Here is a 15,108-nt window from a genome sequence, read left to right as displayed (position 1 = left end):
GAGACAGCCTATGATGAAGCATGTCACTATAATGTGGGTGAGGCTTTCTCTTCCATTCGAAATATGACTGGTTTTCCTTTTTAACCTTCATGTTATCACACCAGTTGTGTATTTCCAGGTAATGAGACAGACAAACAGCAAATGGCATTAGGTAAGAGATGGATACTCCATTGGGATGAGCTGGAATGACAAAGTCGAAGCCAATGGCTAAAAATGGTTGGATGAAAGCCAATGGTTGAAAGGGGCAGATTGTAATATTAGTAATTTGTCAGCAACAGTTATGCTTGACAGCTGCGCCTTTAAAACCTAGAACTAAAAAGCCAAAGTCGGCTAGAACAACCATAGCCTGTAATGAGTTAGGACAGAAAAGGCAAATCAGACATGCATCATGATCCAGAGTGGTAGAAGATACTAGACAAAGCAAAAGGTGAGTCTAGACACTTCCTGACCAAAGCAGAGACACGAAGGCTCGGGAAACGATCCAAGCGTCCATCCCTCATACATGGAAGGCTCTGCTACCTTCAAGAGGCTTTTGAGCACTGTGTGAAAAACCTTAGGGAGAGAAGCTGGAGTAAAAGAGTGGTAAGAATTGTATTCAATAACATATCCTTTGGAAGCTGTGGCTTGTTAAGTAGAAGTACGATGCACTAGACAAGCTTCTTCTAGAGGCGTTTTAGATGTAGCTTCTGTTTTACAAATATTCAACTCTGTAAGACAGAGGGAAGCTTACATAAACATGAATTTCATAAAAATCAGTAATACAAATGTTGTGTAAAACAGAAATGATTTGTTGTAGAGGGTACTCAATGAAAAGCACTATTTCTAGCAAAGTAGATATTCATCAACTGTGTGTCTATCATGAAGGAACTGGGAGCACACCACTCATACCACTCCTTAACCAACTCTTATGTGAGAGTCATTCCAGACATATAGAAGGCACAAGATTTCTGTGCAAGATTTGAGGGAGAAACTTCCACAAGTAGGGGAGAAAATTGCATGAGTATTCAACCTTAAATGTAACCAAGGCACAGTGCCGCATTTTTCTATGGGAAACCTGGCTGCCTATCTGCCCACATTCATATTTTGTATGTCATATGGAAGGGAAAGGAAAATTCACATGCTGCTACAGCTATTAAAAAAATATGTTTTAATTGACTACTTCCTAAAAACAAAAATATTGCTTTGATAAGCTCATTATTAAACAACAATACTGTTTTTCTTTAAAAGTGGCCTGGGATTCACTACATAGGTCGAGCTATTTAGGGTTTATTAATATCAGTGAAGAAGCCATGATGAAGAAAGGAGCAGCACGCAAGAGAGAGAAAGAGATAAGAGAAAGAAAGACTGAAACAGAAAGAGAAGAGACACAGAGAGTTGCCCTTGTGAAAATCAATAACATGCCCAGCAACACGACAAGAAAGTTTGATAGTCGGGAAAAGTTGTAGGGAAAAGCAGTTAATGAACACCTAAAATGAGTTGCCATTTCTGCAAGCCAGCAGGCAACGTCCTCTATACATGGATACGCACAAATGTTTTCAATAATACCCATAAAACAGTTTGAAAAAAGGTTCTGGTTGTGCCAAACACAAACTTTTTAGAGTGGGTCATCTCCTTAGGGGCCAACATTTTAGGACAATTAGATAATATCCTGAGGTGTTAAGCATGCTATGTTTTGAACTCTGCTCCTGAAGAAGTTCTTGAAGGGTCGAAACCTGATACCCTAACATTTTAATTTTAACATAATTTTTATAGCCAGAATGGCTAAGAGCAGAGTGTTATTCCAAAATGTTAATTCTCTGTCAACAAGAAAAGGTTCAGTTTTCAAAGCTAGGTACCTTCATATTTTAAATACACACCACAGTGCCAAAACTAGCCTTGCGCATATGATCTCATCAGAAGACTCCTTCTTTGTACTAATTTAACTACTGCGACTGGACTCCTGCAAAGAGGTACAAACATGCACTCTTTTGTTGTCGCTTCGTTACTAAGGTCTACAAAACATCTACCATTCGAAATATTGAAAAGAAGGAAGTGCTCTCCTTTCTTCACAATGGGACTATAAAGCGAACTAGGGCTGAAATTTCCCATGCCCACTGCAGATCTCTTAATGTACAAGTGTAAACAAATTTCCCAGAGCGAAAGAGAACTGACAGCCAAGTATGGTGTGCTGTAAAGTTGGTGTATACAATTGTGAGAATTTTAATGTTTATGCTTGATTCAATTTGAAACATGCTGCTTCTCAACAGAGTAACGATGATGTGATAGTCTGTAAGAAAGCAACGCTTATTCGATTAAAAACATCACTTAAGACGACAAGACCTGGATGGAGACTCAATATCTGGGATTCATCAGAAGAATAACTTGGAGAAGGCAGAGGCACATTTACGTGTGTAGACTTACCTTAACAGGTCTTCTGAGGCAGCAGAGTGCTAGCCGGTACCTTAACCCATCAAACACAGAAGGTCCTGCAATTCCCCACTGAGGGTTGAGCATTCAGATAGAACTGTGTTACTCCAGGACCAGTTGCCAGTTAACCTTGCTATGGACTTATGTCTGCCGACAGGACAGGAAGTGAATCCTGTGCATGGTTAAGAGATTTTTTTTTCACTGTTTATCCAGAATCCTAAGATGTGGTGGAGAAGAACAGTCCTGTCTGGTCCTGCAAAACATTCGATCAGCCAACCATCTTGACGGAGATGTGAATGGGATGTATTTAGTAGAGACATACCCATATCCACAAAACATTACGTTTTAATCCACAATGCTATGTACATTGAATTTTAGTTGAGCTACAGAACATAAAGTTTGGAGACTAGCTCGGTTGCCCTGCATTTCTAGTGCAAACCCCTTGGAAGGCTTGCAATGAATAAATGTGTTGGGCACCTGTAGGTTAGAATCGGCTGAAAGACCTTGTCTTTTTTAGATACATGTTAATATAAGTGCTTGGCTTTGTTTCTAGCACTTTTAAGGACAGTCACCAACCTACTTGTAAAGGGATAGGAGGTGACCTATAAATAAGCCAACACCTTGAGATATATCTGGACCGTGAAAAGAAGCGAAGCCTGCAAACTACTTTAATGATAACCATTTGTTAGAAAAGATTTCTTCTGCATTATTTAATGTTACGCTCAACAATGTTAAAGTCTCCCCCACCTGCTATTCTTGGGAGCGGTCTAGAATCTGGATTCTTCTTATTACATTCTTGTTCACCTGCGTTTGATAACCAGGACTGTGAATGCCTTCAGAGAGCGGAACCCTTATGCAGCCAATGGTCTCCCATTGCCTTATGATCACTGCCACAGACTTTACGTTTTTTATGGTAAAGTTCACTATATGTTAAAAGGGATGTGTAAAGATGTTCTGTGCTTCATGCCCGAATCCAGAAAATCCTGACCTTTTAAAGGTCAGCGGATACCCACCTTCTTTGCAGCAATTCCAGTGAGATAAAGGGAAACGCTTAGGCAATTGAGTAGAAATGCTTCTCTGTCCTGAAAAATGGTAAATTGAAATTGAGGAGCTTCGCATCAAGCACTGCTTCATTGCCAATGTTTGCTGGATTTCATGCAGGTCCTAGGTCAAATCAAATAGAACTTGATAACTTCAGTGGAGAGGGTGCTTTTACGCATTTAATGATGGGACAGACTAAGAGGATCCAGGTAATGTTTAGACTGGTTCACAGCGGCACAGAGACCATCGATCAAAGAAAATCAGAGCTTTCAAACACAAAACTTTTGTTCGTGTGACGGAAGATAGACTCAGGGTAGGGTATCTTAGATTACAAAGGGTCAGGTAGGCCACAACATGCAGTACCCACTATAGGAATACTAATCTGGCACAGACATGGGTTACCCAGAGGTGGTAGATCAAAACGGTTGGCGCACACACACATTAAGAGGCTGACACCTTACAGAAGGAGGGAGGCCACAACTAATGGTGTTTGTCTTGAATCCTGTGATGTGCAAGGAGGACACAAAATAAACAACTCCTCGTTTCAGACAGCACGACGACTGAGAATCAAAGCTCAGCAACCTGGCAAGTAGCTCACATCAAGGACAAGATTCTCCCTCCCAAGGAAAGAGCACTGCAGAGAGCAGGCACTAGGGAGGGTCAGAAGTAAGGCCAGACTCTGCGGAGTAGATGACTGAGCAGGCCACAGGCCCATAGGAGCTAATGGTTTCAAGTCCTGAAGGAGTAGGCCTGCACTCTCTACGTACAATCACTGTGGTAAGAATCCTCCTGTGTACAGCGTTGTACAACACATGAGTATATACATAATAGTAACTATGACTGGCTTCCTGTGTCTTATTGTATAACTAAGGGTGCACGCTGTGACTGCCTCTTGTGGTAGATGGTGGCCGGCAGGTCCAAGATTCATGGTCTAAAGGAAGACAAACTAGACTGCCAAGCCTGGTGTGGCTCGAATAAGATAGGTCGTAGATTTTAAAGCAGCAGCCCAAACATTCTACGGAAAAACGTGCACTGGTGCTTCCCTCGCCTCACACACAGAGGCTTCACCAAAGCTTCTAAGAGAGGCCTCAGTCTGGGGCAAATATTCACACGTTGAATCAATCCACCTCAACTTGACCAGGTTCTCAGAAACCCAGCCAGTCTTGAACTTTCCCTATATTGGAACAAGTCAGATTGCCAGCTTAGATTGCAGCACTTTCACAATTAAATTTTGAGTTTCATTACCTTGGAAAACTTGGCTTCAAAAGATTACACGGTTGTAATTAGCAAGCCCATCAAAACAGTATTACTTTCCATCAAGATCCTTCTAGTTGATTAGGAAGGCTTCTTGACTATATGCAAGGCTCCATGTGAACAGGGAGTGGGGTTGAGGTTGGTGCATGGGTGTGTGTGTGTGTGTGTGTGGGGAGGCGGAATCCATTGAAGTTTCAGTTTTCGCATGTTAGGAAACAGTGTAACAGGTGGAAAAATCAACTTAACACTGCATTTAGGAAATAGTGTTGGTTTCAACAAACCTATTGCGCGCAGAATAATACAATAATATACAAATTATACAAAGTTAAAAGGAGCCGTGCAATGTACATAGGACCGTAGGCGCTAGAAGTAGGGGTGCTGCAGCATCTCCAATATAAACATGCTGGAGTTCAGAAGGTAAAGGAGCAATAAAGTTGTCTTTAAATTTTGTTTTTATCTTGTCACGTTTATTGTAATTCTGAATTGTGACGGAAACATATTTTATAAGGATCAACACAAATCAAGGCACTTTTATTAGTGATGTGCAAATGAAAGCATACTTAGTGAAACCTGATTTCCACATATTCTCATTTGTGCGCTATATAGCTTTATCAGTAAAACTGCATGTCTGTGTGAATTTTGTTGCCATTTCAATGGTAAATGTGCTGTCTGTAAATGACAAGGCCCAACCACATCATTCTTTAGTGATTTGGTGGTGCTTCAAAATGCACCACTGGCTACATAACACACCCCTACCACTCTCCTGCTAACGTGGTGCAGCCCATTTGCTAAACTTGTTTGTGTGGTGCTTGGATTTTTCACTGTGACTTCATTGATGATAGAGCCCCCCCACTCTGAAAATGCTTCTAGCACCACTACACAGGACAAAAATGTTTCTTCTAAAATCTTAACTCAAAGGTTTTTTAAAAAATGAAAAAGAAAGTGCAATACCTCGCCAAGATACCCTGACATGCCTGCTTTGCTTATAAGGGAAAAGAAACAGCAAAATTACGGCTATGGCGTTCTTCATGTTAAATTCCTTTTTATGACCAAATATTTCACTACATCATAGCATATTATATACAATCTGGAAAGATGACTAATTTCATCCTCCTCGAGCTAGCTGTAAGTTGCATAACACAAGGGTCAAAGTCTGCCAAGAGATAAATGCATTCTTTATGTCCCTCTTGCCAACTGATGCTGGAATCCAGACCGGTCTCTTTTTCCTGATAGCTTGTATAGGCCGGCCCTAACAGTAGGAAGTGCCTCGAATCCTCAGGGTTACCTCCACACCAGTAAATGTTCCAGACCTTTAGTGCCACCTCCACAGCAGGAAATGCCTCCGATCTTCAGAACCATAACACAGGAGGAAATTCCTCAGATGTTCAGGGCCACCTCCACAGCAGGAAATGCCTCAGATCTTCAGAACCATACCGCAGGAGGAAATGCCTCAGATGTTCAGGGCCACCTCCACAGCAGGAAATGCCTCAGATCTTCAGAACCATACCGCAGGAGGAAATGCCTCAGATGTTCAGGGCCACCTCCACAGCAGGAAATGCCTCAGATCTTTACGACTACCTCCACAGCAGGAAACGCCTGATATCTTCTAGGCTACACCACAGCTGGTAAATGCCTCAGATTTTCAGGGCCACCTCTGCATTGTTTTGTTTGCTGAAGTACTTTTGACTAGTTTAGCTCCCAGTTGAAGGCTGTCTGCCCTCATCGAGGGAAAGTCTCCTTTCCTGTAAATTTGAAAGACTAGTCAGATCAGTTGTTGGCCAGGAGTTACCTGAAAAATCTCTTGTGATCCCATGTAAGCAATTCTATCAGGTTTCTCGACTCTCTGGGAATGGATCTAATCCTTGTGCTTTTCTTTTTGGGTCTGTGTTTTTTCAGTGCAGGTGTTAGCTGAATTATTGCTAACAATATATGTAGAGTGGGCTTTGAGTCCACCTGTTCCAAGTCTTTCTTCAACCATCCTCTTTCAGCCACTGGATGGAGAGTTTATCATTCATGACTTGGGTCCACCAAGTGGGGTATTCATCTCTCACTTAATGGTGTTGGTTCTTTGAATGGATTCTTCTGCCTCCACTCGAGTGCTTGAAATGGACTGCACAAGGGTTTTATTTACAATGACAGACCTGTCTGTCTGCTACAGCTGCCCCCGTTGATGTGTTAGCACAATGAATCCAGCAGTGGGGAAACAAAGGCCCCTGTGGTGCAGGGAGTGGGGCACCTGAGTACCAGGGCACCCCCTTGGCACAGTACTCTGGCCTTGGACCTCCACCGTGAGTCCAGAGGGAGGCCCTCCATGTACTGTGCAGGGTGGCCCGCTCTAGTTTCGTTACCCCCACTGGAACTCAGATCTATTGGCTTTGCCTATACCAGAGACCATCTCAAATGCAACTAGTTTGAGGTGAGAAGAAAAAAAAATCCAAGACAGTGACAATGTTTTTATTCTGCAAGGCATTTTCATATGTTATACTCAAGCCTTGTCAATCAAATGCTTGGTTAATAATATCTCACGCAAGTAGAGTATAAGACGGCCCTCGATACCTTGTCTGTTTAAAATTCTTAGCCAGCGTCACAGGCAAGCAACACAGTAGGAAATCTATTAGGTAGCAAGAGAAGGGTCTTCTAAAATGTCCTTTGTCTTTTACAGGTCAGCGGATTAACCTTAGGAAAGGCACTAAAACATCTTGCGTTACTAACTGAACTTCAATATGATACTCATCCCAATTAGTTCAATCCCTGAACATTGCCTGTATGTGATATTGTCTCTGGGGCGTGATACATAAAAATTATACTCTCACGTGTTTTCCTGATATATCTGCAGCAGAATGTAAAATGTACTGACTCAGTTTTCCTTGATGAGAGAGATCCGTTCGAATACATAGTTAATTGTACAAGAAAGAATCACTTTTGGTTGAAACAAGAAAAATACAGCAATCAAACATACAAAGAAAAAAAAAAGTAAACCAAATGCTCACAAGTTGTAAGCGAGCATGACAAATACGTAGGCTCTCACATTTTGGTAAAATCGTCTATAGATCTTCCGCCTGCATGATATTCTGTTTACAGGGCTCCACAAACCGCAGTACTTCAAAGACCTGAGTATTAAACTGAGAGAAACCAAGCCTGCTCCATAATTACACACAAGGGAAGGTATCCCACCCACACCGCCAGGGCGGGACGAAGGCAAGTTGCTTTTAATCCCTCCCCTGACTGAACCAGCCTGACTCTAGGGCAGTCCATTATCACAGGCCAGGAAAAGCAGTCAGACGGGAAGTACAGGAAGAGAGAGGAACAGGCATCTCAGACTGCTGCCTGCCCAGCTACGAGAAATGGAATAGAGCCTGGGCACCACAGACTGTTGACAACCTTAGCTATAACAAAAGGCACAGAGAGCTTTGGCATCTCAGACTTCTGCCAGCTTCAGCTGCAAGAAAGGACAAGAGCCTGAGCATCACAGAGGGCTGCCAGCATCACGTGTGAGAGGAGAACAGAGTTTGGCACCACACAGCCCTGCCAGCATCAGCTATGAGAGGAGGACTGAGATTTGGTACCACAGAGCGCTAGCAGCATCACCTATGAGGAGAGAACAGAGTTTGGCATCACAGAGCGCTGCCAGCATCAGCTACCGGAACGGGAACAGAGCCTTAGAGCTAGCAGCCTTCCAGCAGCCCCAGCAAAAAGAAAACACAGAAGAGATGGAACACTTCCACAACTGTAAAGTGCACCATGTGTGCTTACGCATCCAAATAAAACGGCTTCCTGTACCCGGCCCAAGCATGCGTGTACGTATAAGGGTTTGTGTGGTAGTGAGTGCCAGAACATGCTCTAAGTCCCCAACGAAGGCACATCCGAGCCTTGTTAGATGTGTGCTAGCAGTTCTGTTGTGGGTCAGTGCATGCCATCCAGGCGTGGCCCGTCCTTTAGGGCAGAGGGGCCACGCCCTCCCACCTTTTGCCCCTCATGAAGAGTGTCTGTCAGGCTGAGCAAAGGTCAGCCTGACAAACACACTTCATTTTCAGCTCAGACAGCCTGGAGCAGACATGCGTGATTTGCGGAGACTCCTGGCTGCCTGAGTTGAACTTTACTGGGCTGAAGAGGTCACAGCTCCTATGGGCGTGACCTCCTCAGCTCAGCAAAGGTGCCTCGAGGTCCTCCCCCAGGTGACGAGGAAAGCGTCACCCATTGACTTCGGCCTTGGCGCTTCAGGTTTAAGCACTGAAGCGCCCAGGGCGAGTGTCAATCAGTGACACTTCGTCACAGAGTGGGGTGGGGTCAGCAGTCCTGGGGCCTCAGAGGCTGAAGGGAAGTGTGTTTGTGTGTATGATCATTTTAAATGAATGTTTGGTGCGTGCGTGTAGGTTTGAATGTTGATGAGTGTTGTCAATGGATGTGCGTGCGTGTGAAAGTGAGTGTGCTTCCCACCCGCCCCCCTCCCTGTTAAACCTGCCGCCCGCCACTGATGGCATCTCCCACCGAAGCAGAACCGAGATAGGACACCGCGGTCTGCGGACAGCCCTCCTGTAAGTACAGAACGAGTCCTGGACTGCAGCCTGGTGCCAGCCATGGCCACTCGGACAAGGGCGGGGCACTGGGACCACAGGCTGCTCCAACTGAAGGAAAAGAGCTGGGGGAGCAGAGGCTGGGGCGCCTACTCCCGCTGCAGAGAGGAAGAGAAGGGGTGTCCGTGCCCTAGAGAACACCACCCACCTCCGCTGCACACAGAAAGAGCAAGGGAGGACGAGAATAGAAAAAAGAAAAGAAAGAAATCAGAGCAGCAGCAGAAACATCAGTACAATAACTGAGAAAGGGCACGGCAGGCTTTCAGGGAGAGGCAACAAAGGCCTAACAAAGTCCACCGGGCAGATACCCCGAGCCAGGGTCACCTTCTACAGACAGAACGCGTTAGATGAACAAAGGTGAGAGAAACGGGACCCTGACTTCAAGTCCCAAAGCTGTACAGTCGGATTCCACTTTTCAAATCGCATGAAGATCCAAAATTAAGATCAACGGGGGCTGGGGGGGGGGGGCAATCAAGTTATCACATATCTTTAGAGACAGCTTAAAATGTCACAAAATAAATGGAAACATTGATGCTCAACATGCACCTGACTCTCAATTCTGGGCACAGGTCGCGATATCGCATAACCCGATGTGTGACCGCTTTGAATGGGAAACGGCGTAAACTGCGGCAGTTTTAAGAACTCTTCAAAACAAACTGTCCTGTCGTCGCAACTGTGAAAACACCCCATTTCTTGCTGCACTAACAGGTAAACATTTACAGAGGTGATTACAGTGAAACAAAATAACCACTTTTCCCATCAAGTGCACTTTCCGTAATTACAGCCCAACTTGTGTTCTAAAAAAAATATATATAAACGCATATTGTGGAGGATTGTAGATCTACCAGCCAGATCAGCTTAAAACAACTGCAGGCGTGCCCCGGTATAGGGTAATTGAGGGCCTTTAGTAGAAACAGCTACAGTCACCAACCGCTTTCGTTAGGTTATGTACAATCCAAATGGTCCACACAGAACACTACAAAGGTTAAGAATTAGAGTGACCGGCATTCTCTAGTGCACTCCATGATTTGAATACTACATTATGGGATGACAGAGCACAACCATCTCAGGCCTTTGGCACACAGTGTTTTCAGCAAGTATTAAAGAATTGCAGCCCCACAATCGTTGGTCTGTGCAACATCCTCCAGTCTCAAAGGAAAAGACAAAGAACTGGTGGATGCAGTGTTTGAATTAATCTCAACCAGTAGTAGTTACTCTAGACACATTCCATCATTTGTTTGATGACTGTCGCCACTAATAAGGAACACCAATATGCAAATCTAACATGGCCCACCCCAAGAGGGACAGCCCAACCTGGGCCCATTCAAGGGTTGCTTGTGCCCCTTTCAGAGGCAAAACAGCTTTGTAGTCTGGCTGGACTGTTATTTGGAGCAGGATCAGGGTTGATTTGCATATGGTTTGTCCACTCTGTTATGGCACTGACTAGCTAGAAAATGATGGCGTGGAATCCAGGCCGAGTAATTGCCAGTGGTTCAGGTTAATTCAAGCATTTCCATCTATCAACTTTTTGCCATTTAAACATCCCCACAATCTAGCACATGCTATGATAGACTTGTCTGTATTAACGAGAGATACGGACCAGCTTACCAGCCTGTGGACACACTGCAATGACCCCATGTATTAAGGAAGGACAAACACTTTACCATCCCCCAGAAATCATGCATAGACCTCATTATCTTAAGAAATGTCACATACACCACAGTTCTTTGTCGACCTTGTCCTAGGGAATGGCAGAGGGTCCTGTGTGTGGCTCACTATGCACAGGACTCCCTGTAATAAGGAATTACTTACACCCCCAACCCAATCTTAGGCTCACACCATGAACAGGCCACTGCATTAGGGAATGACACTGACCTAGCATCTCCCGTCTTCGACACCCTGTGCATGGACTCTACTGTATTAAGGTATGACACAGCCATGCCTCCAGTGGGATAGTTTAGGCCGGGACACCGTACAAGAGAACTGCAGTGTCACACTACCTTATCGGTGTCACACAGTGTATTAAGGGATAACACGTATCCCATCATTCCTTTCTGAGGAACACTGTTCATAGATGCTGCAATAAAGGACAAAGCTCTGTATCCTACTGCCGGCGCCACATTTTGTATGGGGCCGCTATATTAAGGAAAGTCAGACCCACTATCCACTCTCACACTGTGCGCAGGATCCTCTGTACTAGGCAATGACACAAGCCCTACTGTGTCCAGTCTGGGGCACATCACTTATAGATGCTACATTAACAAATGGCATGGTCTAATGTCCTCGATATAAATCACATCATGCAAAACGTGCACTATATATTAAGAAAAAACAATCCACCTTCCACTGCCTGTGAAATAGCGTGAATAGGCACCCTGTGCTACATAACAACATACACATAAGGCTCAATGTGTTACTTCATGGTGTACTGGACCGCTTACAATGAAATGACGGATGAACTGTTCCGTGCTAGTGGCACTTCGTGTAGGAACCCACCTGTATTAAGGAAAGACAGAGCCAGGAACCCCCCATCTGTAGCACACAGTGACACAAGCCTTCCTCCCTGGTCCCTATCAAAGTGGGCACAGATGCACCCACATTAATTTCCTGATGAAACCTTTCAACACACACTTTTCTAACAGTCAGAAAGCCCCTACCTGTTTCCAGAGGAAGGAGTCCTCAAGGTTAAGCCTCCAAGAAATGATCAGGTGCAGTGCAGACAGGGTGATCCCACTCAGCACAGCAGCCCGCATGCGGACCGGTAGCAGAGTGTAGATGATGTAGATGAAGAAGACACTCCACCAGATGCCCTCTGAGGCGCTGCGTGGCATCACCATAAATACCCCTAGCACTTGCACTCCGAAGAGGACTGCGATGACCAAGTAGCTGACAATCCACATATAATCCTGGTGAAAGCCATGACGATTGCAGACCACCATCATGGAAATGAAGAGTGCCATTGCCACGGCCAGCACCGCCAAATATGGCACCTGTGGCTCCCCATGGGTGCAGTGGAAGAGTAGCATGACCAGGCAGACGAGCACCAGCACCCCCATGAGCATGGTCAGACTGCTCTGGTTCATCTGGAAGAAATAGCGCTGGTAAAGCTGCTCCAGCTTGGCCGACTGAAACTTCTTGGAGTGGAAAATTTGGAGGACTCTAGCCCAGCACTCACCAAGCGTCAGTCGGTGCCCACTGCCTTCCTCCATATTGCCCCCATCATTGGAGCCCAGCATCTTGGACCCCTTAAGCTCCCCATCCTCAAATCCCAAGTCCACCGATTTAAGGCCCAGGTCCCCACAGGGCCCTGGGCCCCCGGCCAGGCCCTTCTTTCCATAGTGGTCCTCTTGCCAAGTGCAGCGTAGGCTGAAGTTGCCCCGATTGTTCCTTTCCATCTCAGGGTCCTGCAGACAGCTCATGTAGCGAGGGCCGCAGAGGGAGCCACCCCCATGGCGCCTGCTCTTTTTACCATTGCGCTCCCCCCACGCTGTCTTCCGTTCATCCACTTTGGGCACTAAGATGCCACTAAACCAGGACATTCTGTGGGAGAAAAAAAGGATCAATGTCAAATTCAAGCCTTTCTGATTCCCTCCTCCCAGGTAACCATTCAAGTATTTGCACCCTTCCAAGGAGTGCCAGTTCACTCAGAACGCATGTTGCCCTCCCATCTCCCTTTTCCAGCATTTCATACAGTCACACCCTATATCAAGGCTTCGGTCTAGGTGCATAGGACTTGCTTTCAAGTTAACAGTGATAAACAATGGAAGAAGTGCAGTCAACATTTGTTTTGTCATGGTTTTGCAAAACTTTAATCTTGGGGGAGTTGCCAGGCCCCCATCAATCTTAAAAAAGAAATAGATAGTGTCGATTGCTGGATGGTAGCCTTGTGTTGCTGTTGTAAACTCAATAAAAATTGGTTATAAAATAAAAAAATTAAAATAAAATAATAATAAAAAAATAAAAAAATAAAAATAAAAAATAAAAAAAGGTAAAATCAATGATATTTTTGTCTCAAAATGCACATATTGCCATAGTGGCCCCTGGCACTGAAGAGACGTACTTGTGTAGATGTGCTCCTTGAGAAAGGGTAGAGTGCTGTCATTCACTGTAAAGTTAGCCAATGGCTGAAATGGGCTCATGTTGTAGTCGACAGAATCAAAATGTAAATGATACAATAACAGACCAATAGAGGAAGAAGGGTGGTTCAATGCCCCTGTAAGTAAGTATATTATACATACAGTTATAGTAATATGAAAAAGTCATAGCTAACACCAGACCATACTGGCAACGGCTATAGGTTTGGCAGTGCTGGTTTATTTTGTTGTGTATTATGTAAAACTTTATTGTTGGGGACACAGTTTGTCTATAAGGAAAGATATTTTTTGGTCTCAAAAGCACCACAGTAGTCCCTGCCACTGAAAGGCCACCCCTGACGGACGAAACTAACACACAGAGGAAAAACAAAACACTGCCAAAGCCAGTTGGCATAGGCTACAGAAATGAAGCCTTGTCAAAGTTTGTTTTGTTATGGTTTTAGTAAAACATCATTGTTGGCGGAGCTGGTGGGTCCTCGACATATGAAAAACAAAAGGTTAAAAAATAGTTTTGGTCTCAAAAACACACATTGTAATAGTAATCCCTGCACTGAAGGGAACTACTTTGTCTGCGGATGTGCTCCATGTGAAACAGCAGAAAGCGGTCGTTCACAGTAAAGTTAGTCAGCGACTGAAATGGGCTGACCCATAGTCCCATTCTTCATGCGGTGGCAAGCGAAAGAAAAAAGTGACTAACACAACTGACTATGGAAAAAGTTTTGGCTTAAAGTACTATTACGCAAGTATGTTATACATGTAGTTTTGCTAAAACTAAAAGGTCTTGGTTAATGTCAGACCTAAAAATGTAGGAAACTGGAGAATGTCACAGTACCACAATCATGGCTCAACAAGGCTAGTGTTTGGTAATGAAGGTGTTTTGTCAGACCTCAAACATTAGGAATACCCTAGCCGATCTCACCCTGGCCATTCAGCACAAGTCCATAAGACCAGGATGTTTCTTAATCTCAGCCCTCCTGTTTATAAGAGCAAGGAAAATGAACATTTTACAATTTTGAACTGGCAATGGCAAAGCGAAAATGTTCCTGTTTAATGTGCTAACCTAAGGAGCGCTAGCACATTAAAGCGAGACCCATGGGAGGGAACCAACAGCAGGGGACAGAGAGGACTATTATGTAATGTAGTCCCTCATGCAATTCAATCTAAAGCTCTCAAGTAGAGGTGGAAGTATACACCCAAACAGGAAATAACATTAGGTGCTAGATGTTTACGCCACTAGGCTGAGGCAAAACATGACTCACAGTCTAAAGCCAATGGCTAAAAGGGAGTGATGAAAGAACGCCAGAGGTTGGGTGGACCAAAAGCCAATTCTTCGTATACAGTTAGCAATAGGTCAGTTTGACAGCTTGTCTGTCAAAAGAGACCTAAAAAGAAATGATTGAGACAGTAGGGAATGCTGAAATCTGCATCACCTAGACAGAGTAATATAATCTCTGCCTTTTTCTGCTAAAAGAAGCGGTGCCATTAAGATTGCATGTGTATGAATGCATCACACAGATCCCAAAGCAATCAAATGATAATTCAGGATTACTAGGGATCAGTTTGGACTGAGGAAGAGTTGAGATTTAAGACATGTCGAGTAGTGCAGAAAGTTGGGGTTTGTGGGGTGGGTCAGCGCTGCTGAATAACAAGTTCTTGGGGTTCGCCAGTAAATATCATTTCAACCAATGAGTGCATCCTCTAGAAGTAGGAGTGCCCCACCATTACTCCGATTTCGCTGG

The 15,108-nt window shown here is 44.4% G+C and overlaps 1 protein-coding gene across 1 annotated transcript in view; it reads right to left on the bottom strand.

The window, feature by feature from the left end:
* ADCY6 (adenylate cyclase 6) overlaps window positions 1-15,108 on the bottom strand; it is a 362,703-nt gene that overhangs the window by 318,369 nt on the left and 29,226 nt on the right. Inside the window, exon 3 of the mRNA XM_069230504.1 lies at window positions 11,933-12,815. Within this exon, the coding sequence (XP_069086605.1) occupies window positions 11,933-12,814 (882 nt within the window). The 5' untranslated portion in view covers window position 12,815. The remainder of the gene's footprint in view (window positions 1-11,932; window positions 12,816-15,108) is intronic.

This window comes from Pleurodeles waltl, chromosome 4_2, assembly GCF_031143425.1.
Source record: "Pleurodeles waltl isolate 20211129_DDA chromosome 4_2, aPleWal1.hap1.20221129, whole genome shotgun sequence".
NCBI lineage: Eukaryota > Metazoa > Chordata > Amphibia > Caudata > Salamandridae > Pleurodeles > Pleurodeles waltl.
The sequence above is the reverse complement of the archived record's forward strand: the minus strand, read 5'-3'. Positions and strand labels throughout refer to the sequence as shown.